Genomic DNA, 26,899 nt, shown 5'->3' with positions numbered 1-26,899 from the left:
CAAGGGTCTTTTCCAATGAGTCAGTTCTTTGCATCAGGTGGCCAAAGTATTGGAGTTTCAGCTTCAGCATCAGTCCTTCCAATGAACACCCAGGACTGATCTCCTTTAGGATGGACTGGTTGGATCTCCTTGCAGTCCAAGGGACTCTCCAAGAGTCTTCCCCAACACCACAGTGCAAAAGCATCAATTCTTCGGCGCTCAGCTTTCTTTATAGTCCAACTCCCACATCCATACATGACTACTGGAAAAACCATAGCCTTGACTAGACGGACCTTTGTTGGCAAAGTAATGTCTCTGCTTCTTAATATGCTGTCTAGGTTGGTCATAATTTTTCTTCCAAGGAGTAAGCGTCTTTTTAATTTCATTGCTGCAGTCACCATCTGCAGTGATTTTGGAGCCCCCTAAAATAAAGTCTGTCACCGTTTCCACTGTTTCCCCATCGATTTGCCATGAAGTGATAAGCCTTTCTGGTCCTTTAATCTTGCTTCAGCTGGTTTCCTTGCTGTTCCTCTTTTCTTCAGCAACTGTTCTGCCATTTGGAACTGAGAGAAAGTCATGGAGGCTCGAGTCTTGCCTATAAGAAATGGAGGACAGAAAGGCCTCCATGCCCACAGGACTCTGCTCGGCATCAACACAATAAAACAAAAACCAAGACCTACTCTTGTAAAATGACAGGTAGTCTGAAAAACGGCAGCCTTTCTATCACTGAGCCTCAGTTCAGTGCGAAAGGCCTTCTCTTCTCAGTCAAAACAGAGGAAGTGGGATGGGTAGGTTTCTGCTTGCATAGGCTCTGTTTGCACCAGTACTTCACAGCCTCCCAACTCTCTTGCTTCTTTGCTGCCCTTACAGACAACATGTAGACCATTTTAAATTTAAGACCTTCCCTGACTGATTTCCTTATGGGAAGCGGGGAGAATGAACATGATTACTAAGTTTCAGGTCTAAGTGGCAGACCTCTGGTTCCAGGCTGTTCAAAAGCCACAGTCACACAGACACAGCTTTTCCCAAACCCCATTTCTCCTTAATTAGTAGTGCTTTAGGCAAAGGCCTTAACAGTAAAAGTCAATGCCCCTCTGGGAGGTACTTCATGGAAATTTGCATTTCTGAGAGGCTTCCTGGGGAACTGACTCAAAGTCATCTTTTTTTCTTCTAGAGGCTGGCAGCAATTGCAGTGTAAAACGTTAAAATACTGGTGAAAAATTAGGAATACCTTTCAAAATGTAGAATTTGGGGATATGAAATCTAAATACTGCCCTCCAGTCTTGTCAGTCTTTTCCATGCCATCATGGAAATTTAAAGGGCTTCCAAAATGACAGTTTTGGTTAAGTTCTAGAAAGACCAGGCATTATTTTAACCCAGTAGAAAAAAAAAAAAAAGGAATATAATTTTACAGTTTGCCTGATAAAAGGTAAAGGATTAAATTCATCACTTGCTTCAATACTTCAATACTTATTTTACTTCAACAATCAATATAGTATTTTATATTTTACCTAAGGACCTGTTGATAGCTTAGGTTAAAAAAACAGTAACAAAACTTAGCACCTGGCATGCATAACTATTGAGTCAATTTGGATGCAGAATTCCGAGATGAAGGACTTAGAGGTGCAAACCATTATGGCAAATCGTTGTTTCCACGGTAGATTGTTTTGGCCTCTTAATAGACGCTTTGTCTGGTCTATTTGAATTGTGGGCATAGGTCAGAATGAAATAAATAAAAAGAGCGTAGCTGATTTAATAGTTACTAAGTTCTGAAATCAACTCTACATTAAGTCTATAATAACAGCAGACAGTTTAAGAAGTTCATACTCTTCCAAGCCAGTAGCCATGGCGAGAGCCCCTTTCACTCGGCAAAATTGCAGGGAAAACGAAGAAATACTTAAAATAATATATATGCCAAAGAACTGGAGTTAAGTTGTTCGGCTGTGTAAAGCTTCGGTGACTCTCTAAAGGAAGTTAGGAACTGGGGTCTAGGCACTCCGGTAACACAGAAGCAGCAGAAAAGTAGGGGAGGTTGCCAAGGGTCACGAGCACACTTTTATCTTTGATTGGCGGAACCACTCAGACTTTTCTTTATGGCGTCACCAACTACCTGCCGGTAGAAAAGCCCCGTCTACGTGACGTCACGCCCCGCTGACCAATGAAAGGCCTCAGTCTGCGGGCCCCGAGGAGGTTTGTGGGCCCTTTTTTGTGAATGAAGCTCCACGGAACAGCCCTCCTGGGGTCCCCAGGAGCCGCGGCCCGCTGTGCTCTGGCGCCTCTGCTGCAGCGTCAGTGGCCGCGGTGGGCGCGCGCGGTTATCCCGAGCAGCTCCAGCCGCTGGCGGCAGCACCTTCGCCTCGGCCGCGCCAGCGGGCTGCGGGCACCTGGGGGCGGGCTGGGGGGCGCCGGCAGCGGCAGGAGGCGCTGTAGCGAGGGCTGCTGCGCGGGTCCCGCGGCGGCCGCAGGAGGGAGCGGGGCAGGCGCGGTGGGCCAGGCCCCTCCTCCGCCTCTCGCGCGGCCACATCCCGCCGGGCTCCGCCAGCGCCTGCCGTCGCCGCAGCGCCGCTCCGCGCCCGCCGCCCCGAGCGCCCGCGCGCGGGGTTGGCGGGGGCTTCGGCGGGCTAGTGGGCGCGCGAGGCCATGGTCGTGGTCCCCTGAAGGGCCGCGGCCGCCTCCATGAAGCGGAAGAGCGAGCGGCGGCCGAACTGGGCCGCCGCGCCCCCCTGCTCGCGGCGGTGCTCGTCGTCCTCTCCGGGAGTGAAGAAGAGCCGCAGCTCCACGTCGCAGGAACTGCACCACCTGGACCGGCAGGACGATCTGTACCTGGATATCACCGGTGAGCCAGCAAGCGAGAGCATGGCGGGGCGCCTGGGACACGCGGCACCCGGCTCGGGGGGTCCTAGCCCACCCACCTAGGGCAGCAGAGGCGTCTCCCAGGGCCCGACTGACACGCCTCCACGCCACCCCCTAAAAGCACTAGTCGGCCACACCCCCTTCAGGAGCCTGGCTCTGGGAGCGCCCCCCTACCCCGAGTTTCCATCTGCGTTTGTTGAGAGCTGTAACTTTATCTGTTTTGCATCCTCCTACCCCAGCAGGATGGCCCGAGGGTCACCTTTCTAAATTGCTGGCGTCTGTTCGGCGCCTCGGGATTTTCCTAAATTCGAGTTGATACCGCCTCCTGGGTTGCAAGCTTGGTTGGCCCTTAAGGAATCTGAACCTCCGAATCACTCCAAAGGATTCCCCGAGCGCGCTGAAAGCGCCGGCACCGGAGCTGCAGTGTTTATTTGGCGTTTGCCAAACCTCCGCTGCTCTGTGGGAAATCCCGTCTGGGGCGGCGTTCCTTGGCCGGGCGCGGAAGCCAGATTCTCGCCCTGGTCCTCATTGCACTCGTCCTCTCCCCAGCGCGCGCACTAGCACACCCCAGACCTCGGGATAATTCCCCTGTCTTGCTTCTGGAAGGAATGTCACGTTGATGGCACTTGAACCGTTCAGTGTGATGAATGCCCAGAGTTGTCACTTCTGAGAAATTGCAGGTAGAAAAGCAGCCGTTTGATAGCTGCTTTATTATTAGTGCATCTTCTACAATTCTTGAAGACTTTATAAATCCAATTTGGGAGCCGTAGGGTTTGCCAGGATTGACCCTGAAGCTTGTGGAAGGCGTTAAATGTGATGATGTATGTGGAAACGCTTCGTAAACAGCCCAGCTTAGTCTACATTTGAGGGAATTTTCAGTCCGTTTTCTGTGGCGTGGAGTGTGTACACCTCGGTGTGTAGGGTTTTTATTGATGTAAACTGTTTCCCGCTCGTAGCCTTAAACCAGATGAGCTGGAGTATTCAGAACATTAGTTTAGATCAAACACAGAAATTTATTAGAAATGTTTTTTTTAGATTGATGGGCAGTTGAAAACTAAGGTCCGTTTCACAGAAAGTAGAGTGTAGAGCGGAAGGTTTCTACACTGAAGGAGAGGCCCCTGGGGACTGGAGGAGGCAGGAGGAGGAAGGGGTTGCCGTAAGTCCGTGTCTTCACTCGCACCTGCCCAGCCAGCTCCACCTTAGCGCCTGGCGCTGTAGGAGGTGAAGCCCTCTTGCTTAGGCTGTGCCCAGGTCCCAGTGGTGTGCACTGCCGAGGAGATGGCCCGGGTGAAGGACACACACAGTCCTTATGTCTTGTTATGTATACCTCTTCGAAGGGCCTTTTGGAATCGCATTTGATTTTAGGACAAGTAACACTTACTTGGTACAGAATTCTTAATTCCAAAGGTAAACAGGAGTATTATATATAGAAAAAAGCTGGTCTCAGCAACCGGGTGTCGAAACCTGGAGGCAGCTTACACTCCTAGTCTTTTGTGAATCCTTCTAGAAATAGACTGGCATGTTTACTTGTATACATTCTCTACCGTACCCAAGCACCGCAGCATACAGTACATTGTTTTGCACGTTGTTTTCAGTGTTTCTTAGCAAAAAGATTGTTCTGTATTAGTACGTGTAGAACTGCCTCATTTGGTTTTAATTACTGCTTAGACCAAAATAGATATGAAGTATAATACCATAAAGTAGGATATGTGGATTTAAATGTATACATATATACCTTTAAATGTCTATGTTTAAAAGGAAGTTTCTGTCAGCTAAGTCTTTGGAGTAAATTTTCCTTCTTTATGGAGAAAAAAATGCAGTGTGGCTTGCTCTCCTGAGGTAGTGATCAATGAATTAATGTCAAAAGATATCACCAAGCAGAATATTGAGGCAAGAATTGGTGCACCATATATAATCACAATACTCTTATTTAGATTACAAGCCCAGATAACGGAAGGGTCTAAACTCAATAAGATTAACCCAGGGGGTTAAGGAAATGAACTTCCCTTAGAATTACTCCATATGTCGCTTAGTGACAGTCTTGTCTTCCTGGGAAAAATGATACTAAATCAGTTTGTTTGGGTGTGATAAGTAAAGTAACTTAGGATGCAAAGTGGGAATTTCTTTTTATTGGGTTTGTAGGGAAGGCTTGAGACCTTATCCTCAGCAAATGGCAACCTGGTACCATCCTTCTCAATTTGTTTTTCCCTCAGTTTTCTGAAAATAGTGTATGCATGTTTTTAAAGTCAAAACAGATGTATAAATATAATTAGTCTCCCTTTCTCGTAACATCTTCTTTCCCTTCAATTTTCTACTCATATTTAAGTTTCTGCAAATTGTGCCATACCAGCAAGAGTGGTTCTCTCTCTCTCTCTCTCTCTCTTTTTTTTTGTGCTCCCCTCCCCTTCCCACAAGAGTGGTCTTTTTAATGGTTGCATATTGTTGCATTGTTGGGCTTCCCTGGTGGCTCAGTAGTAAAGAATCCGCCTGCTAATGCAGGAGGAGATTTTAGTTTGACCCTTGGGTTGGAAAGATCTCCTGGAGAAGGAAATGGCAATCCACTCCAGTATTCTTGCTTGGGAAATCCCACGGACAGAGGAGCCCTTTGGGCTACAGTTCACGGGATCATAGAAGAGATGGACATGACTCGGCGGCTAAACAACAAATTGTTGCATTGTATGGTTTAATTGTCATTTATTTAATGCTAATAAATAAATGGTTATTTGGAGGTTTTCCAGTCCTTGCTGTGCACAGATAGCATCAGTGTGCTTATCTACCTACATGTGTGACTGTGTCTATAAATGTGAAGTGGCCAGGCCAAATTTATACAGTTTTATCCATTTGTGAGTGAACTTTTAGGGCAATTATGAATAATGCTGCTACGAACATTCACATACAAGATTCTGTGTGGACATTTGTTTTGAGTTCCTTTGGATATATACCTAGGAGTAGAATTTCTGGATCACATGGTAACTCCATGAACTGCCAGACTTTTTTTCCAAAGCAGCTGTACCACCAGCATTCTCATTAGCAATTATCAATTATTCCACATCTTCACCAATACTTGTTATAGGATTGTGAAGATTCTTTCCCAGTGGGGTTGGTTTGTAAACATTAATATACATGATTCTCCCCACTCTGCCTTTAAATATATTACTTTTAATTTTTTAAAAACTTTGGTCCCTTGACATTTCTGTTACAATCTATTTTATCTGTAAGTTGAATTCCCATAGATCCCAGGGTATTTCACGTGTGTACATTTAACATGGAATGTTTAATTCCTGTTTTTGCTCCTCTGTCCTTTGTTATGTGGTCACTATTTGGCCCACCTCCTTGATAAACTGGGCACTACTCTTAGAAGGAGCAGATTGACCCAGGTTTTATTCCTAGCAGACCCCATCAACCTCTCATTAGCCATTCACTCAGTTCTTGCCATATGCAGTGGCGTGAATTTTACCTGTTTTCCTGCTGCAGTATCAGTGAATCATATGAAAGAAACTATATACATTAATCCTAAAGAGAAACCGAGTAAAGATAAGATCCTAATGAGTTATCAGTTAGGAAGCAGGAGGAAGAAGGGAAGTGAGAAGGGCTTTTAGTTGAATTTGGAGCTAGGTATCTGGATGAGAGAAATACTCAGGGAAAAAGTGTTGGATACAGTCAGGCTCTATTTTTTTTTTTGGCCACAAGGCTTGTGGGATCTTAGTTCCCCTACTTGAATTTCCTGGACCACCAAGAAATTCCCCACAGTCAGGTTTTTTATTTTCCTGTGAACCTCCTTGAGGCCAGAAATCTGAATCTTTTTGATTGCTATATATTCTTGTCCCTTAAATAGGACCTTCCATAAATGACATAGCACATTTCTTTTCCTCTTTATTAATATAGAAACAATTTAAAGACTATACAATACTGCATAATCTCTGTGGTTGATAATTTATAGGATTTAATAGTTGGTACACATATTCAATTTATTTTACTTTAAAAATTTTTTCCAGACTAGTAGAGAAAATTGACAGTAATTACTGCCTTAAAAGATATTCTTGGTGGTTTGTCTTAAATTGAAGAAAAACTCTTTTTCAGTGTCTGCCATTATATTCTACTGTTTAAAGAGTATATTGTAACAGTAAATAATTTTATTGGAGAAGCTCTAATTGAGGTCAGGGTTGTTATTTAAAAGCATTAATTCATGGTGTATTGGATACTCATCAAATAAAATTGAACAGATACAGCATTGATCTTCCCCCCTTCTTTTTGGGATTTTAAAAATCATGCTAGATATCATTAGACAGGGAAAATTTATTCATTAGTTCAAGAATTTATTGAATGCTTACTGTGTAAAATAATCATGCATATTCATTGTTTGCAGTGATAGAAGCATAGTTTTCTTAATAAAAAAGGAATGCTGTTTACCTGGGCACTGATTAAAGAGGAAATAATTTTTCTTCAAGAGTTTCATGTACTAGGTTACTGAGTTTTAGTAACTGAAACTCATCAAAGTCTGTAATGTTCATTTTTCTTTTTATTCATGACATGTGTATACTTACTCTGTGCATAGTGTGAATTTATTTCCTTGATTTGTGTACTTGCTTATTTCTTCAGCATCTTTATTTCTGATGGTATCATGTTAGTCATCTGCTTTGAGTCTAATTCTCAGGCAACAATAAAAAGGCGGACACTTAACACAGTTTCAGTGTTGCTGCCACATAGAGTGTTTGGGTATAAAGATGAAGGGAAAGTAGAGTAACTGGGTTACAGAGATGGTATTAATGCTAGGAGTCGACAGTCGACACAGATTAACTGCTCTGTGCCTTAGAATGAGAATGGATTTCCCCAGATTTCATTAGGGTTGGAGAGAGCTAGAAGGAAACCACTTTGTGGATTTTTAGGATGGAAGGAAGGCACTGGTGCATACCAGTGACATTTCTTGGATATTTCTGACATAGTCTCGGGGGAACTCTGAATTGACTGGACTGGTGTTTTCTGGAAGATTTTTAAGAGATTATCTAGAAATTTCACAGTTGTCCATTTTTCCCTCTGAGGAATTCAAGATGTAATTTTGGCAAAATTGATGCAACTTCTTTTTGGGAAAGTCTTGATTACCTGCTTTTTATTCTTTCTGACAGATAAAGCTGCTTCACAGTTATATATAAATGATTTATTGAACATCTAGTTATTCCTCTGCTACTTTGTAGATGATGCAACATAAATAGTATTTATAAAGTTGAATTTAGAGAGATGAATAATTATCTAGTAAACTTGGAAAAGTAAGCAAACTAAGTACACAATTCAGGTCCTTCCAAGCTCATGCTATTAGTATTAGGTTGGTATGAAAGTAATTGTGATTTTATGTTATTGAACTTTCCTGCTTAATATTGGAATATACTCTTAAATGTGGTTATGTTATACATATTTTAATGTGCATTTCTTGCTTTTTTTTTTTTTTGCTAATGACTTATTACTTGCTGTTTATTTTATACTATGAAAATCAAAAAGCAAATTTAAGTGATTTTCTTATTTGAGTTCAAAATGGATCATAAAGCAGTGGAAACAACTCACAACATGAAGAACGCATTTGGCCCAGGAACTGGTAATGAACGTACAGCGCAGGGGTGGTTCAAGAAGTTTTGTCAAGGAGACAAAGCCTTGAAGATGAGAAGCATGGTGGCCGGCCATTGGAAGTTGACAACGACCTATTGAAAAGATCATCAAAACTGATCCTCTTACAACTACAAGAGAAGTTGCTGAAGAACTCAAGCCATTCTATGGTCTTTGGGCATTTGAAAGGTGATAAAGCTCGATAAGTGGGTGCCTCAGGAGCTGACTGGAAGTTAAAAAAAAAATTGTCATTTTGAAGTGTTGTCTTCTCCTATTCTATGCAACAACAGTAAACCATTTCTTGATTGGCTTGACGTGTGACAAAAAGTGGATTTCATAGACAACTGGCAACAATCAGCTTAGTAGCTGGACCGAGAAGAAGCTCCAAAGCACTTCCCAAAGCCAGACTTGCACTGAAAAAGGTCATGGACACCGTTTGGTGGTCTGCTGCCGGTCTGATGCACTGTAGCTGTCTGAAACCATTACATCTGAGAAGTGTGCTCAGCAAATTGTTGAGATGCGCTGGATAAAAACTGCAACACCTGCCGCCGACGTTGGTCACCAGAAAGGGTCCAGTTCTCCACGATAGCGCCTGACCGCACACTGTACAACCGGCGCTTCAAAAGTTGAACAAATTGGGTTATGAAGTTTTGCCTCATCTGCCCTACTCAACCTCTTGCCAATCAACTACCACATCTTCAAGCATCCTGACAACTTTTTGCAGGGAAAATGCTTCCACAACCAGCAGGAGGCAGAAAATGCTTTCCAAGAGTTCATCAAATCCTGAAGCACAGATTTTTTTTACGCTACAGGAATGAACCAACTTATTTCTCGTTGGCAAAAACGTATTGATTGTCACGGTTCCTATTTTGTTTAACAAAGATGTGTTTGAGCCTATTTATAGTGATTTGAAATTTTCGGTCTGAAACCACAGTTACTTTTTCACCAACCTAATACTTTGCAAGTTGGCCATCATTATAGCCCTAATCTTCGAGATATTTCATTCCTTCAACCTGTAATGAATACGTACTCTGGCAGGCTTCCCCCATCCCTACCTGCACCAGCCCCCTCCTAAGTGCTTAAAACAAGTTACTGCTGGAGAGAGTCCCTGCTCTCATGGAGGTGATGTTTTCTGCCTTATTTGAAAAAATAAAACTTGGAGGGTTTGAAGGAGAACTAGCCTGTAGGGGAACTATAGTATGGTTGAAATCTCTGGGGAAGAAAAACTGATGGTAGAGTTTTTAAAGAGCTAATTCTAGTGGTTAGGCTCCGGGACACCAGGGAAAGCTGGTGTCTCCCCACTCCAGGACTGAACACAGCTAGATTGTTAATAACCTTTTGGAGCTTGAATTCTCTCCTCTGTTTAAAAAGTCTGCAGAGTTGTTGGGAGAATGAAATGAAAGGGACGCATGTTAAGTGCCTGGCCTGGTGCCTCCATGACAACCAGGGCTCCTAAAATGGTCTCTGGTATATCAAGTGTGCCAGCAGTGGGCAAGGCAGGGGGTACAGCGGGCATGCTGAGACAGTCAGTCATGGTTGGGAGGGTTTCAGGCTCAGAATCAAACATTTCCCTCACATGTGTGCTTGCACAAAAGGTTCGATGACTCAGAACAGTGAAAATGCAGTGTGTTCCTCGCCCTGCTTCTGAATGTGATCTTCAGGGCAGAAACGCTCCAGATGAGGCTGGCTCAGTATTTGTCAGAGCCACGGAGGAGGCTTGGCGCTGAGTTGATAATCTTCTCTGCCTTGGGAAAAACGTTAACGGTTTCTCTTCAAAGATTTCTTGTAAGAGGAAGAATAAAACAGAACTCTTCTGAGGCTATTGTTATGTATTTTTATTATACTAAAGAGTTCACATATTGCTTACTATTAAATCGCAACTAAGTTTACGGGGGTGGAGGTGGGGGTGGGGGAGTTCTTCATAAAAAATGCAAAGACCTCATGGGAGAGCCTCAGGTAGAAGGTTATTTAAAGTTAATTATTTACTGATGAAGTACAAATTTTTCAGAGTGGCTAACTTAAATCTTGACTGTGCTCTAGTACCTTCATTTTAAAGAGTATTTCACAGATCCAAAAGCATTGATACTGGTGGTGTTCTTGGCAGAGAGGGTGTTTGTTTTGGGTAAAACAAATTGCCTTTCAAGAGGCCTCTCTAATGTTTAATGTGTGGCATAGAAACCTAATTTATTTGGAAGGGGTGGGAGTCAGAAAATAATATAAATAAGAAATGATAGCTTTAAATCTACTTTTTTTTTTTGCTACACTGGGAAAAAATAATTTTAGTAGCCAGTATTTTGTTTTTCTTCCCATGCTAGCTACAGAATATTTTTGATCTTAGTAAGTCCTTTAAGGCCTTCACATTAAAATTACTTTTATAATTGTCTTTAAATAGAAAGGAAAACTTGGGTAGATTGATTTATCTCTATGTCAAAGCTGGTCTTCACTTAGGTCAGACACCTTTATGAGTGAGGTAAGTAGGTGCAGGGGTTGCTGAGGGTGAAAAGTGAAGAGATTGTATTGAAGACAAAAAGGTGGTGCAGCAGGAGATAACCAATTTTCGAATACTGTTTCTTTACATTTTTTGATTTTTAGCCTCCAAGGTTGTTTAGTCTAATTTATTTAATTTCTCGAAGTGCTGACTAACATATTAGCCAGGGATTAACTTAGAAAACAGTTTCCAAAGTGAAGTTGATTTTAACTTCTGATATACAAGGTTATTTAACTGGAATGTGTACATCTCATCTGGATTCTCAAGTTTATTTGAAAGTTTTAAGCCCTTCTCTTTCTCTCTCTCTTTTTTTCTATAGCTTTTCATGGATACTGCTCCAACAAAGGTATTCAGATCATTGACTATACTTTGCAGTTCTTTGATGATTTTAAAACTGTAGATTTAACCTGTTAGTTGTGACTCTTGGTTCCATCCCTTCCTGTTTGCTTGTTTTAATTTTAGTCTTAGGTAGCAGTTTTAGTTTTTTTTTTTTAACTGTAAAGTATCTTTCATATGTTTACAACTTAAGTTGAAATCTGTCTTTATATGAAAAGTTCTGTTGGTTTCTGTTACAGATAATGCTGGAAGTAGTTGCTGTGATATTTTGTTGGGTTAATTATGAGCGCTGTGTTTTAGATGGTAGATGTTTTTGGTAATACTAAATTTTTATTTAAAATGAATCTCACTTTTGTAGGCATTTGCTGAAAGGATACTTAGAATGAGTTATTGTAACAGCTGCTCTTGATCCCCACCCCCCCGCAGGTTAGTTATTTCTTGGCCTTTCTTTGCTTAGTGGCCAGGCATATATCTTACAGTGTTTGATAAGAGGGAAATCTCATGAAATGTCAACCTGAACTTTGGGAACAGGGGAGTTCTTTTATATCCTATTTTTAAAAAATATTCTGATTCTTTTTGATTTTCAACTACAGTTATTTACCAAAAGAACAAATCTGAATGGCCCATATATTATTTTCAGTTAAACATTTTCTGACTTTATTCTCTTCATCTTTAATTCAGCTCCTTTCTTAGTATCATTCATATTCTAGAGGAGCAGTTCTGTTAGAGTTCTTTATTCACCAGTCAGTTCAAAAATTTGGTCCAATTGTCTTTCAGTCTGAAAAGCTGAACAAGTTAGGCAGGGTAAATTTGTTCTAATTGCATAATATAGCATATTTATTTCATTTCTCAGATAGTTTACTTTTATACCAGTAAAATTTGGTTGACAGTGTACTTTGCACAATAGAAAAACATCTTGTTCCTGATGCTGATGATATTTGTTTTTCCTTCAAGTTCTACTTTGAAAGTAAAATTACTTTCTTGGCACTGCTATGCAATTTATGATATTGATCTTTTTATATCCAATCCATAATGCTATAATATCATTACAGATTATGAATTCTGCAAAGTCCTTTATTTTAGGACCATCTCAGCTGAATCATTCTCTGCATTTTGCTCATTTATCCTCATTTGTATTCGTATAAGTTGTGCTATGAAATTTATTTAACAAATGTTTATTGAGCAACTGCTTTGAACAAGGCACTGGGCCAAGTATTACTGAGGAAGGGAGGAGGGGATGTGAAGATTTAGTAACAACATGCTTGTTATCACTGAAAGATTGAGAAAGGAATATACTCTTAAGTCATTATCTCAATGAAGACAGGCAATGAAGGAATAAGTCATCTTTAAGTAATTTTGCTCTTTAGATTTAAACAGCGTTAGTTTTATAGAAACTTGTGATGGAAATGTCACTTGATAATTCCTACACAAAGTGAATTATTTTTTTCAATATGTGGTGAAAATGATCTGTCTTATGGTGTCTTTCTCGTGCGTGTTTTTAACCTTTAAAAGAAACGAGAAAAAGCTTCATTTTGGTATATAACTAGTCATAATATATATATATAAAATATGAATATATGCATGTGGTTAACAGTATACTGAAAACTATATCTACTAAAACAGCTAAAGTGAAAGGTCTAGATTCCAGTTAATTCTGTATCTCTAATTTGAATGTCAAAGTATCACATAGGACATAATTTAAAATGAGATACTTTGTTTTATTTTTAAGAATATCTTATTTATTGGTAAAGGAGGTAATTACAGAGCACCTTTTAAGTTGAATATTGCTTCTTAAATTAGAGGCAGTAAAGATGAAGATGGTTAAATATTCTAAGAACTAGATTTGGTGTGTGTGACTTAAACTGAAAAGCATTCTGATTTTCACGTTCTTTTATAGATGCTGGGGAAGAATTGCTTTGACTCGAATGTGTAACAGAATTAACATGATTTTACATTTTGGGAGCTGTTCTCTACTGCTCTTAGAATTTTATATTGTACTATTGTCATTAGCTTTTTGGAAGCACCAAGTGAAACAAACATCTTAACATGCATTTATTTCCTTTTTGACAATAAACTCAAAAAAGCTTAGAATTTAGCTAGCAAACACAACTGAGGTTGGGATTTTAACCCCACTATTATATTCTAATTTGAAACTACTGGTTTTCTTCCTCTGTTGTATTTTTCTTATCTTTCTTTTTTATTTTTTAAATTGTGAAAATAAGATAACACATTTACAGACAACTTGGAAAATACAGAACAAAGTTACATATAGTTCTACTGTACATTATAATTGTTTGTTTTAGTAGATAAATTAAGATTTTTAATTGGAGTTTCAATATCAAACTCTGAGAAATGAATAGAATGAATGTACAAGAGAAGTAGAATATAGTAGACCTGAAAAGCATTATGAACTAATTCAACATAATTAAGATTTATACAATTTTCACACAATAGTAGGATGCAGATTCAAGTTCCCATAGATTGTAAGCTTAGAGACACTGGAACATATCCAAAGACATAAAACCAGGTGCAGAAATTTCATGCTCTAAAGGTATTGAAATTATACAGAGAGTGTTTTCTTATTACTGTGGAATTATCTTAGAGATCATTATCAAAAGATACTTGAAAGTGACCCACATATTTTCAAGTGCAATGTGACATTTACCAGAAGAGATTTATGGCTTAGCCATTGACAGTCTCAGTAAAGTTAGAAGACTGCAGAAACACAGAAAGTGATTGCAGAGAAGAGAGCATTTGAATGAGAAATTAGTATCAAAAATGAAAAGTTAATATCAAAGATATTTTTAAAACTCCCATGTTTGGAAATTAAATGTCTGCTTTTAAAATGAGGGATATATCTAAGAAGCCATAACAAGGAAAATTGGAAAATGTTTGTAATAAAAATGAAAAGAGAATTTACCAGAATTTATTGCATGCAGCTGAAGCTGATCAATATAATTAAATACAATGTGGAGTCTTGAGTAATGTATGAAAACAAATAATGTACACTGGCATAAAATTTTGTGAGATTTGAGCAAAATCTGTGCTTTAGTTAATAATGCTGTATTACATATTAATTTTCTGTTTTTTTTTTTTTTTTTTTTTTTACAGCATACTGTTTCTTTATATTCTCAGAATTGGATTAGAAGTTTCAAGGGTCATTCAATTTTTATTTAAATCCCTAAGAAAACTTTCTAGACTTTTAGCAGCAATACTAGATGCCAAAATACATGGAAATATATAAAAATTTTGAGTGAAAATAAAATTTAAATATAGCATTCTATTTACACTGAGTCAAATAAGTGGAATCAAAATGTAATAAACTTTTTAGCTAGCAAAAATTCATACATTAAAAAAATATATACATATTTTATATATTTACATACATAAAGAACATTAAAAAAAAGAAACCGACAAATTGGAAAACATAAACTAAATGAAATGGGGGCACTGAATATGAAGTAGAAAAAAATGAAACTAACTAGATAAAAGATCATCATATAGTCTGGGTGTTTTTAAACATGGCTGCTTCTTAGAAACACATCTGGAGATTTGAAGAAAAACAGTACCGGGGCATTTGTATTTTTCAAAAAGTTCCAAGATAAGTCTGATTTGCATCTGGATTTTAAAAAGTAATTACAGGTTTTTCTATTAAATGATAGTTTTTGTGATACAGAATTCTGTTATTTTTCTGTTGACCAATCATGATAGTTATTTCATTAAGCAAAAATCACAATAGTAGAAGACATTTATCAGTTTTCACAATCAATAGCTTCACAAAAAATAAAATCATTATAGTTGTAATAATGATCTTATAATAAGATCATTATAATTGCAAGCCATAATGGAAACATGATTAACCTAGCAGTATAAAATAGTCATATACAGTTTGGGGGATTAAGTAGAATGATGTGGTAAGTGGAAGTGCATACATGCAGATATTTTCATCTGCCCAGCCAGTCTATGTCTTTTGATTCCTGCATTTAATTCATTTACATTTAAGGTAATTATCAATATGTATAATCCCACTACCATTTTTAAAAATTGTTTTGGACTTATTTTGTGTAGGTCTTTTCCTTGCCTTCAATTTCCTGCATAGAGAAGTTCCTTTAGTATTTGTTGTAAAGCTGGGTTTGCGGTGCTGAATTTAGTTAACTTTTGCTTGTCTGTAAAGCTTTTGATTTCTCCATCAGATCTGAACAAGAGTCTTGCTGAGTAGAATATTCTTGGTTGTAAGTTCTTCTCTTTCATCCCTTTAAATATATCATGCCATTCCCTTCTAGTTTGTAGAGTTTCTGTTGAGGTATCAGTCGATAACTTTATGGGAGTTCCCTTGTATATTATTTGTCATTTTCCCATTGTTTTTAATATTTTATCTGCCTTTAATTTTTGTCAGTTTGATTTGTCAGTGTATGTCTTGGGGTGTTCCTCCTTGGGTTTATCCTGCCTGGAACTCTCTGTGCTTCCTGGACTTGATTATTTACTTTCCTGTGTCTGGGAAGTTTTCAGCTGCTATCTCTTCAATATTTTCTCAGGTCCTTTTTCTTTCTCTTCTCCTTCTTAGGCCCCTGTAACATGAATGTTGGTGTATTTAATGTTGTCCCAGATGTCTCTTAGGCTGTCTTCATTTTTTTCATTCTTTTTTCTATATTCTGTTCTGCAGCAGTGATTTCGACTATTCTGTCCTCCAGGTCATTTATCTGTGCTTCTGCCTCAATTATTCTGCTGTTGATTTCTTCTAGTGTATTATTCATCTGTTTGTTTGTTCTTTAGTTCTAGGTCTTGCACCTTCTCCGTTGTTTTCCCAAGGTCTTGAATCATCTTCACTATCATTATTCTAAGTTCTTTTTCTGGAAGGTTGCCTATCTCCACTACATTTAGTTGTTTTTCTGGGGTTTTATTGTGTCCCTTCATCTGACACATAGCTTTTTTGCTTTTTCATCCTGCTTAAGTTTCTGTAATGTGGTTTTTGTTCTAGCTGTGGGATTGTGGTTCTTCTTGCTTCTTCTGTCTGCCCTCTGATGGAGGAGGCTAAGAGAGTTGTATCAGCTCCCTGATGGGAGGGACTGGCAGATGGAAAAACTGGGTCTTGCTTTGGTAAAACTTTAATCCAGTTGTCTGCTGATGGGTAGGGTTGTGCTCCCTCTCTGTTAGTTGTTTGGCCTGAGGCAACCCAGCCCTGGGGTAGGGCTCTGTGGTAGGGTTAGTGGGGACCTCCAAGAGGACTTATGCCCAGGGGCCCCTTCCAGGACTGCTGCTGGCAGTGAGCCTGTCCCCACGGTGAGCCACTGCTGACTGATGCCTCCACAGGAGACCCTCCAGCACTAGCAGGTAGGTCTGGTTCAGTCTCCTGTGGGGTCACTGCTCCACTCCCCTGGGTCTTGGTGCATGTAAGATTTTGTTTGTGCCTTCCAAGAGTGGAATCTCTGTTTCCCCCAGTCCTGTGGAAGTCCTGTAATCAAATCCTGCTGGCCTTCAAAGTCAGGTTCCCTGGGGATCTCCCTTCCCTTTGTTGTCCCCAGGCTGAGAAGCCTGATGTGGGGCTTAGAATGTTCACAGCAGTGGGAGAACTTCTTTGGTATTATTGTTCTCTAGTTTGTGGGTTCCCCACCCAGCAGATATGAGATTTGATTTTATCATGATTGTGCCCCTCCTAACTGTCTTGTTGCAGCTTCTAATTTGTCTTTGGATGTGGGGTATCTTTTTTTGGTGAGTTCCAGTGTCCTCCTGTCAATGGTTGTTCAACAGCTAGTTGCAAATCTGGTGCTCTCGCAGCAGGAGATGAGCACACATCTTTCTATTCTGCCATCTTGAACTGGAAATTAACACAAAGTCTAATTTTAAAGTATTGTGACTAAAAAGGCTTGAAGTAAAAATCCACTTAGGATATGTTTGAGTGCATTTTATAGTTTCTTCCTTGCCATGGGTCCTGCAAGAGCTGTGATAGAGATTTCATACTTGACCCCGGATCTCTGGGAAGTAACTTCAGTACACAGAACTGGGTGATATCTATATATATGAGTATCTCTCTAAATCATCTGTATTGCGTGGAGGACTTATCTGTGAATGTCGTGGACACTCAAAAGACAGATGCCTCTGAAATAGTAGGATACTTGGAAAAGAGGTGTGAGCTGTGTTATAAATGATTCTCTAACATTCCTATGCTGAACCCACAGGAACTGTTCTTGATATAGTAACACACAGAAGTCTGCTTTCTCCTTCCTCCTAAGAGTACCATTGCGACTACTATGGTGACGTTTGTGTGTATGTAGGATGATCGTTGGGACTGGAGATAGTTTCTGTTCCAGCATGGGGGAAATATCCTCTTCCTCTCTCCCCTTTGTGTCCTGCTCTTATTTGCCAATAGTAACAGATGTCAAGACACTGCAGTTAACTTGAATGAAATAACAACTTTGCTTCAAAATGGAAAAATACTTTATTTAATGAAATCTGTCTTACTCAAGAGGGCAGGAAAAGGGAGATAAACCTTAAAGCATTATTTAATAGGACCTACTCAGATTATTTAGAACAAATACATTTTTAGAGGCTAAATTAATAGACTCAAAAAACAACCATTTCCAGGCTCAGTGCAAAAGGATTTAAAAAAAAATACTTTTGGGAATTTCTAAAATAAAAATGTTAAATATTCCAAAGGCTAAGCAGTAAACTTGTGTTTTAAAAAAATCCATGCTTCGGATTAAGGATTGTATTTTTAAATTATTTCAAAAAACAAGTATTATTCTAACATTAAGATTTATGAGTAGGATTAATAAATTTTGTTGTTTTATGCCACAAAGTGAAAGTCGCTCAGTTGTGTCTGACTCTTTGCAACCCCATGGACTCTACAGTCCATGGAATTCTCCAGGCCAGAATACTAGAGCGGGTAGCCTTTCCCTTCTCCAAGGCATCTTCCCAACCCAGGGATCGAACCCAGGTCTCCCTCATTGCAGGTGGATTCTTTACCAGCTGAGCCACAAGGGAAGTCCAAGAATACTGGAGTAGGTAGCCCTATCCCTTCTCCAGTGGATCTTCCTGACCCAGGAATCGACCTGCAGGCGGATTCTTTACCAGCTGAGCTATCAGGGAAGCCCTTTTTGCCTCAAAAGCAGTTTTTAAATAATGCCAGTTTTTGGTGTACCTTTTACACAACCCATTTAACTTAGCCATATGTAGTTCTGCTTTGTTGTTGTCATCAAAACATTTTACTAGTAATAAATAGGCATACATAAAACTGCAGTCAGTGTCTTGTTTCTTGTACCTGTACCCTGCAAACAGACTGAGTTAAGGATTCCAAGGCAAGTACTTTCTTTAGGAGATGGTCCCAGGCAGTTGTCAAAGTAGAGTGAATAGGTAAGTGAGAGGGTCAGGAAGTGCTTGTCAAGCACGTTTCTATTGTGGTAGCTGAAGTTTCGGAGAAGGCAATGGCACCCCACTCCAGCACTCTTGCCTGGAAAATCCCATGGACGGAGGAGCCTGGTGGGCCGCAGTCATGGGGGTCGCTAAGAGTCGGACACGACTGAGCGACTTACACTTTTCACTTTCATGCATTGGAGAAGGAAATGGCAACGCACTCCAGTGTTCTTGCCTGCAGAATCCCAGGGACGGGGGAGCCTCGTGGGCTGCCGTCTACGGGGTCGCACAGAGTCGGACACGACTGAAGCGACTTAGCAGCAGCAGCAGCAGCAGCTGAAGTTTGAGTCCACAGGAAATCTGGGGGCCACTATAGAACAAGTGAGGGTGGAGGGAGCTGAGATATTTGTACATTAGTAGAGCCTGGCAGGCTGCCGTCTATGGGGTCGCACAGGGTCAAACACAACTGAAGCGACTTAGCAGCAGCAGCTCAGAGGGTGAGTGATAATTTTGAAGTGCTGTGAAAGCAGCCCACATGGGCCCTGCAGGTGGGAGAAGGTCCTGAAACAATGTTGGTATCATCAGATTCTGTGCTGAGAAGGGGAGAATAGGCGGGTGACCCCTGCAGTTGGTTATGGGATAGTTAAATTTTTTCTGCGTGCTCTTAGTGCTACTGGTGTATTCTTAACTACTTAGCCCTCAACCATTATCTGCGTTGAGTGTGTTATTGGCACTGTGCTTTGTCCTGGTGGGGCAATTTTGATTGCAAATGTTGAGAAAAGGCACGCATTACGACAGAGTGCATTTGTTAGAAAGACTCAATGCTGCTGCTGCTGCTGCTGCTAAGTCGCTTCAGTCGTGTCCGACTCTGTGCGACCCCATAGACAGCAGCCCACCAGGCTCCCCCGGTCCCTGGGATTCTCCAGGCAAGAACACTGGAGTGGGTTTCTATTTCCTTCTCCAACGCATGAAAGTGAAATGTGAAAGTGTAAGTCGCTCAGTCGTGTCCGACTCTTAGCGACCCCATGGACTGCAGCCCATCAGGCTTCTCCGTCCAGGGGATTTTCCAGGCAAGAGTGCTGGAGTGGGGGGCCATTGCCTTCTCCGGAAAGACCCAATAGGAGAGTACTAAGCTGTAAGATGCGAGCTTAAAGAGGCCTTTGCAAGGAATTGTTTAAGGAAACAAGGTGTAAAGATTTGTGTGTAATTAAGGATAGTTGGAAGTTCTTTGATTTAATGAAAAGCTTAATGAAGAGCACTGTACCTTGGAGGTTTAACTCACAGTTGTGTGGTTAGCATCTAGAAAAATTAGGACCAGAGACAGTCCGACTTCAGTGAATGTGAAGTGATTGGAAGGAGCTGAGCCACTGTCTGTGTAGAATGCCAGATCTGATCTCCTTGGACACTGCGGACTCTGTGCAAGGGCCATTTCCAGGAACTCCTCATCCTCAGCTAAATGGAGTTTGTGCCTATGAAATCAGCTACCATATGTCATTTATTTCTAGTAAAGCCAGGTAGCGAGTGTTAGGTACTCTTGTGAATGGTTCAAGATAAATAAAACTATTGATTTATTAATGATTGCTCAAGAGCTTAAAATCACTGTATAATGTGTGTACAAAGTGTTACACAGATACAAAGTAGGGGAAATTACAGTTTACCTTATGTGGTGTAAGTAAGAGTTCTTTTCCTACTTTAGGATGCTTTTCACATATAAATAAAGCTTTGCATAGCTCATTTTCATTTTCTTTGGAAACAGTAATTCAGTCTGTTGGGGCGGGGGTTGGGGTTGGGGGTGGGGTGGGGGTGGGAATCTTGTTAAGAGTTGGAATTTAACAATGTTGAAGCTCTCACAGACGATCAAGATTCATTATTAAAATCCTTAACTTTGGAGACATTAGAGATAATTTTTCATCATTTTCCTGAGTATGAGTGGGCAGCTCTTAGAACCTATTAGAAAAACTAGTGCTGCGGCTCTTTCCTGCCCTATGTAATCCTGTTCCTTGTACTTGAGGTGCATTCCTGATCCTGGGTTCCTGACATGTTTATCATTGGTCCATGCAAGTCCCTTTGTTAGGCTTTCTGGTTTTGAAATACGGCCCACTAAACAGCACTCAGTATACTCTTCACCTAGAATTGCCTGTTTTTCCTTTTTTTATTTTTTAGATAATAATGCACATGGTTCAAGTTTAAAAGCTACAAAAGTATGAACAGCAGAGAGTAAGATTCCCACTCTCATCTGTCACCTAGTGGCTTATTTCCCCTCTTCAGGATCAGTTGACAAAGCTGACCTCCTTTATGACTTACCAGAGATTTTCTATGTATTTACAAATATATGTATGTTTGTGTGTGCAGATGTATGTATGTTTGTGTCCTCGCATGCAAATTATGGTTCATTAGTCCCACTGATCTGTACCTTGCCTTTTTTTTTTTTTTTTTCCTTTATTGCTCTTGGGTTGCTCAGTGAGCACAGAATTGGAACAAAGCAAGCTGGAAGATCCTAGTTGGTCATGCTTTCAAGCTGCTCTAAATTAAGATGTGATGATAAAAGCCTCTGAGTTGAGTCAGTATCTGCTTCATGCTAAGGCCCATGCTAAAACCTGTGTCTGTCCTCCACCTCCAAATAAAGTCTCTTAAGATACAGGTGCTCGTTTTTAAAAAGACATCACATAAAGAAAAGAAAAAGATCAGTGATTTTACTAGCATGAGTGGTCTCCATCAGTTAGTTTAGGCTTGGTTATACTATAATAATAAGCTCCTTCTCAATCTCAGCTGTTTAAAGTGACAGTGAAAGTCGCTCAGTCATGTTGGGCTCTTTGTGACCATCGAATTCTCCAGGCCAGAATACTGGAGTGGGTAGCCATTCCCTTCTCCAGAGGATCTTCCTAATCCTGGAATTGAACCCAGGTCTCCTGCATTGTAGGCAGAGTCTTTACCAGCTGAGCCACGACTGAAGCCCCTAGTTTAAAAGAAAGCTTTAATTCTTGTTTCTGTTTCACAGCCACAGTGGATTGGCAAGGGTTTCTGCTTATTGTAATTGTTTGGGAACCCGAGGCTTATAAGCAGAACAGTCTCTAATATAGCTGGTCTCTGTGCCAGAGGGGAAAAGAATGCTGTGGAGTGTCTTGATCAACAATTAAATACCCATTTTCATTTTAGTTCATTGGCTAGAATTATCACATGGTCCCATCCAACCACAGAGAGACAGGAATGTGCCTTTTAGGTGAACAACATTAATGACTACCACAGTTAGCCTATTAGATTGTTCAGTGTATATTTGTATCTCTGTAAAGAGATATATTTTCATATGAATAAGATAAACATGAAATACTTTTATCATTACTTTTTTCCACTTATGTTACAGCGGAATCTTTCATTGTCCTAAAAATAAGTACGTGTCTAAATATGTCTTCCCTGATAGCTCAGTTGGTAAAGAATCCACCTGCAATGCAGGAGATCCCTGTTCGATTCCTGGGTTGGGAAGATCCCCTGGAGAAGGGAAAGGCTACCCACTCCAGTATTCTGGCCTGGAGAATTCCATGGACTGTACAGCCCATGGGGTTGCAAGAGTCAGACAAGACTGAGTGACTTTTACTTTTGCTTTCAAATATGTCTTAGAGGACGTATATTATTTCAGTATATGGATATATAATTATGTATTTCTTTGTGGCTCCTCTACCGAGGAAAATGTACATTAATTTTCATAAAATTGGTAGAAATATTTATAGGTTGTAAGCCATGGATTCCTATCATGGTTTCTAGGTTGTAAATATAAGCTCTATTTAGAATAACCCCTCTTCATCCCCTTTGTCCCTTCGTAAAGTACCTTTTCATAGTTTTTAAAACTTGGTTTATTTGTTTTTTTGTATTATTTTTGGCCCCACTGCGCATCTTGTGGGATCTCAGTTCTCTGACCAGGGATTGAATCTGGACCCTTGGCAGGGAGAGCATGGAGTCCAAACTGGTATTGGTTAGGACTTGATATTAGGGGTAGGTAAATACTGTTGTCCCTCAGTATCCAGTGGGGATTGGTTCCAGGAACCCGATGTATATTAGGAAATTATTATTTGTGATGACTTAAAAATGTGTTTTCTCTTTATCATTTGCCTTTTGATTATCTTAGAGTTGTGGTTGTGATGTGTCTTGCCATGCAAAATCTGTAAGTGAACCAACTAATCATTCCTCTTACGGCTTCTGGATTTTAAGTCATAACTTTATCTCAACAAAGTGATTAACAAATTGTTAGGTGTTTAATTTCTCCCACCCTGGCCTGTATGCTGTTGTTCTTAAGCATTTTACTTACATGTATATTATAAACCCCGTGTTACATTGTTTTTACTTTTGTTAAAACAATCAGCTTTTAAAGAGTAATTGAGAAAAATCTTCTGTGTTTACCATGTGGTTACCATTGCTAGTGCTCTTCATTCCTTTGTGTAGAGCCAGAATTTCAAAAGGTATCATTTTCCTTCTGCCTGAAGGATTTTTTTTTTAAACATTTCTTATAGTTCAGATCTCTTTTATCTTTTGAGTGTTTAAAAATGCCTTTACTTTTGAAAGGTTTTTGCTTAGTATGGGATTCAAGGCTAGCCTTTTTCTTTTTTCTTTCTGCACTTTTAAAAACCTTGTTCTGTTGTCTTATCAGTTACATTGGTTCCTATAAGAAATCTGATATCCTTATCTTTGTTTCTCTGATGTAATGCATACTTTTCCCTCTGGCTGCTTTTAAGATTTTCTCTTTATCACTGGTTTTGAGAATTTGATTATGGCATATTTTTCTTCACTTTGTGCTTAAGACTCTTTGAATTTCTTGTATCTGTGGGTTTAAAGAGTTTATCAATTCAGGAAACTTTCAACTATTATTTCTTTACATATTTTTTTCTGCCTGCTCCCCTTCCTTAATATACAGTTACTTATATATTAGGCCTTTTAAAAAATATATATTAGGCCATTTTAAGCTGCCCAAGAGCTCACTGATGGTTCAATTTTTTTGGATTTTTTTTTCCCCCTCACTTTCATTTGAATAGGTTTACTGCTGTACCTTAAAATTCACTAATATTTTCCTATTTTTTTATCAGCCATTAATCAAATCCAATGTAATTTTTATCTCATAGATTATAGTTTTCATTTTTAGAAAAGCTCAATTTAGACCTTTTCTTGTAGCCTCTGTGTCTACTTTTTTTTTTACTCTATTTAAAAAATAAAAGCCCTTTGAGATATAATTCACATACCATATAATCCAGTCATTTAAAGTGTATGTTTCAGTGGTTTATTTTTTGTAATACATTTTGTGTAGTATTTAAATACTAAATATTTTTAAAATATTATTTTGAGGGATAATTAGTATATTTACAGAGTTGTATGACTATTCTCATAATCTAATTTCAGAACATTTTTGTTATTCAAGAAAGAAACCTTGTACCTAATAGCAATGACTTCCCGTTCCTTTCACCTTCTTATTCCAGCCCTGGGTAACCACTAATCTACTTTCTGTCATTGTAGATTTTGGGTATTTCATAGAAACAGGATTATGCTATTAGTGATATGACTAGTTTCTTTTACTTAGCATGATGTTTGTGAGGTTCATCCATCTTGTAACATGTACCATACTTCATTTCTTTTTATGGCTGAAAAATATTCCATTGTATAACTAGATCACATTAAACATGTGTGTGTGTGTGTGTGTGTATAAGCTTATGTGGACATGTATTTTCATCTACTTACTGAACATACAAACGCTGTTATGATAACTTTTAATTTTTTTTCTGCTAATTCTAACTTGTCCCTCAATTCTAGGTCAATTTTGATTGATTAGTTTCTTCATAATGGGTCCTATTTTTCTGGTTCCTTGCATGCCTGGCAGTCATTGATTGGATGCTAAATTTTGCTTTAGTGGCTGCTGGATATTTCTGTATTTTTATAAATCTTACTAAGTTTTGTTCAGGAATACAGTAGTTACTAATTTCATACTTTCAGTTCTTGCTTTTATGATTTATTAAGTGGGGCTGGATCAGTGCTCAGTTGAGAATGAATTATTCATTATTGGGGCAAGACCTTCCTGAGTCTCACCCAGTGGCCTGTGCAACTTAGGAATTTTCACAAAATGACCTGGGAAAACAAGTACTCTCACAGCTTGTGTGAATGCCAGACACTGTTGGCTGTAATCCTTTCACGTGGACTTCAGTGGTTTGCTAACATGTGTGTTCTGTACTCTCAAATATTGGAGAGTTTTTACAGATCTCTGAGATTCCCTCAGACTTCCCAGGTAGCTCAGTAGTAAAGCTTGGGTTCAATCCCTGGGTTGGGAAGATCCCTGGAATAGGAAATGGCAACCTGCTCCAGTATTCCTGCTTGGAAAATTCCATGAAGAGAGGAGCCTGGTGGGCTACCGTCCATGGGGTCACAAACAGTCAGACGTGACTGGGCACACACGCACGGGGTTCCCTCTTGGCAGCTTCCTTCTCTTTGGTACTCTGTGCTGTGAACTTTTGCTCCCTGGTTCCTTGGATTCAGTTTCGTCACAGCTCCGTGTCTGTTGGGTTCTGTCTTGGTTTATCCTCTCTGTGCAGTAGCCATAAACTGGGGGTAGTTGTACGGCTGATTTTTTTTTAAATTTACTGTGTCTTGGGGATTGCTGCTTTCTATTGCCTGAAATCCGGAGTCCTGAAAACCATTATTTAATGTATTTTGTCTGATTAAAAATTTTTTAAAGGAGGAATGGTAAATCAGGTCTCTGTTATTCTATCTTGGCTAGCAGTGGAAATCCTATTTTCTTATATATTTTCTGTTTTCATTTCATTTAAATATTTTCTCCATTTGAAATTTATTCTGCTCTGAGGTCATGGAATTGCTTTTATTTACTTTTTCAGGTGGCTACCTAATACTGTTTATTTATTCAACATCCAATTTGATTTATCATCTTTGTCATGTGTTGAGTTCCTGTACGTGGCTGGGTCTATTTCAGAACTTTTGTTCTGTTGTATATATGTCTATTGGGTACTAGGAATAGTCTGTATTAGTAATGGAGTAATATCTGATAGTGCTAACTCTGTCTTAGAACTCATTTTTTAAAAAACCAACTTTTTCTCCAGCTGTTCCTATTTGTTCTTTCTTCCTATTTGTTCCTATCTTTCCATATGAATATTAGGATCAACTTGCCTATTCCATAAACAAACAAAAAATCTTGCTGGTTACTTATATGAATTAACTTGGACAATAAAAAAAAAATCTTTAGGATGATGGCTCTCCTGTCCACAAACGTGGTATAACTTATTGTTTGCTCAAGTATTCAGTAACTCATTAATGTGTTAAAATTTCATACTGTACAATGTCTTATACTTTTAACAAGTTTTAATCCTTTTTTCTTAGGTACTTTAATCTTTGTTGTCACTTTTATAAATAGTGTTTTTTTCTCTTCTGTTTATTTCACCTATTAATAGTTTTCTGAGCAATTAGCTGAACTCTTTATGAAGAATATTTTAATTTTACTTAGGCTTCACAGTGCCTACCAAAGGGTTTGGAAGGTAGAAATGGCTAGTCAATGTTTAGATGTTAGAATAAAGACTGAAGAGTTACTATAACTACATTAATACAACATTTGCAATGTAGATGATTACCCCACGGCTTTGTGTTTAATTATTAAAGTTTAGAGATTTATCATTCTGATCTTGTTGGTATTTTATCTTAATTTAGCTCTTGGAAATAAGACTCTATTAATACCCTTGTTTAGCTACCTGTTTTGGACCTATGTAGAGTAAGTTAGTATGGCTAGTAGTGATTGTATTCAATGAATAGATTTCTTTATTTGATAGGTGAGTTAGGAATTTGCTTCTGAAGCAGAATGGCCTTTTAAAAACTTAGAGTTGTACATGGCTGTAAGAAATTAGAGCAAAGACACAAATAAATAGAAAGACTTTCCCTGTCTGTGAATTGGAAGACTTAATATTATAAAAATGTCCATGCTGCCAAAAGCAATCCCTGTCGAAGTGCCAATGGCATATTTGTAGAAATTGAAAAAACATCCAAAAATTCATATAGGAAGACAAAGCTTCGGCTTCACACTTTTGATTTCAAAACATATTGCAAAGCTATAGTAATCAAAATAACATGGTACTCGGCAATAAAAAGGCAAATATTTTAAAAACTCACTGTACCAAGTGTTGAGGAGGATGTGGAGCATTTAGAACTCTCATATCCTGTCCTGAGGAGTGTGAAATGATGCAACCATGATGGAAACCAGTTGGTCAGTTGCTTAAAAAGCTAAACATACATGTCCCAGTGATCCCACTGTTAGGTATTTACCAA

The 26,899-nt window shown here is 39.2% G+C and overlaps 1 protein-coding gene across 6 annotated transcripts in view; it reads left to right on the top strand.

The window, feature by feature from the left end:
* The first annotated feature begins 2,630 nt into the window (after window positions 1–2,630).
* The window catches only part of CDC14B (cell division cycle 14B), a 129,980-nt gene continuing 105,711 nt past the window's right edge, over window positions 2,631–26,899 (top strand). For all 6 annotated transcript variants that reach the window (XR_005721807.1, XM_040245355.1, XM_040245376.1 and 3 more), the window contains exon 1: window positions 2,631–2,815. Coding sequence is in view for 5 of the 6 variants with exons in the window: in XM_040245355.1 (XP_040101289.1) it covers window positions 2,656–2,815 (160 nt within the window). In the remaining variant the exon portion in view is untranslated. The remainder of the gene's footprint in view (window positions 2,816–26,899) is intronic.

The sequence above is a fragment of the Oryx dammah genome, unplaced genomic scaffold (assembly GCF_014754425.2).
Source record: "Oryx dammah isolate SB20612 unplaced genomic scaffold, SCBI_Odam_1.1 HiC_scaffold_1, whole genome shotgun sequence".
NCBI classification, from domain to species: Eukaryota; Metazoa; Chordata; class Mammalia; order Artiodactyla; family Bovidae; genus Oryx; species Oryx dammah.
This window is presented reverse-complemented; position numbering and strand designations above follow the sequence as displayed.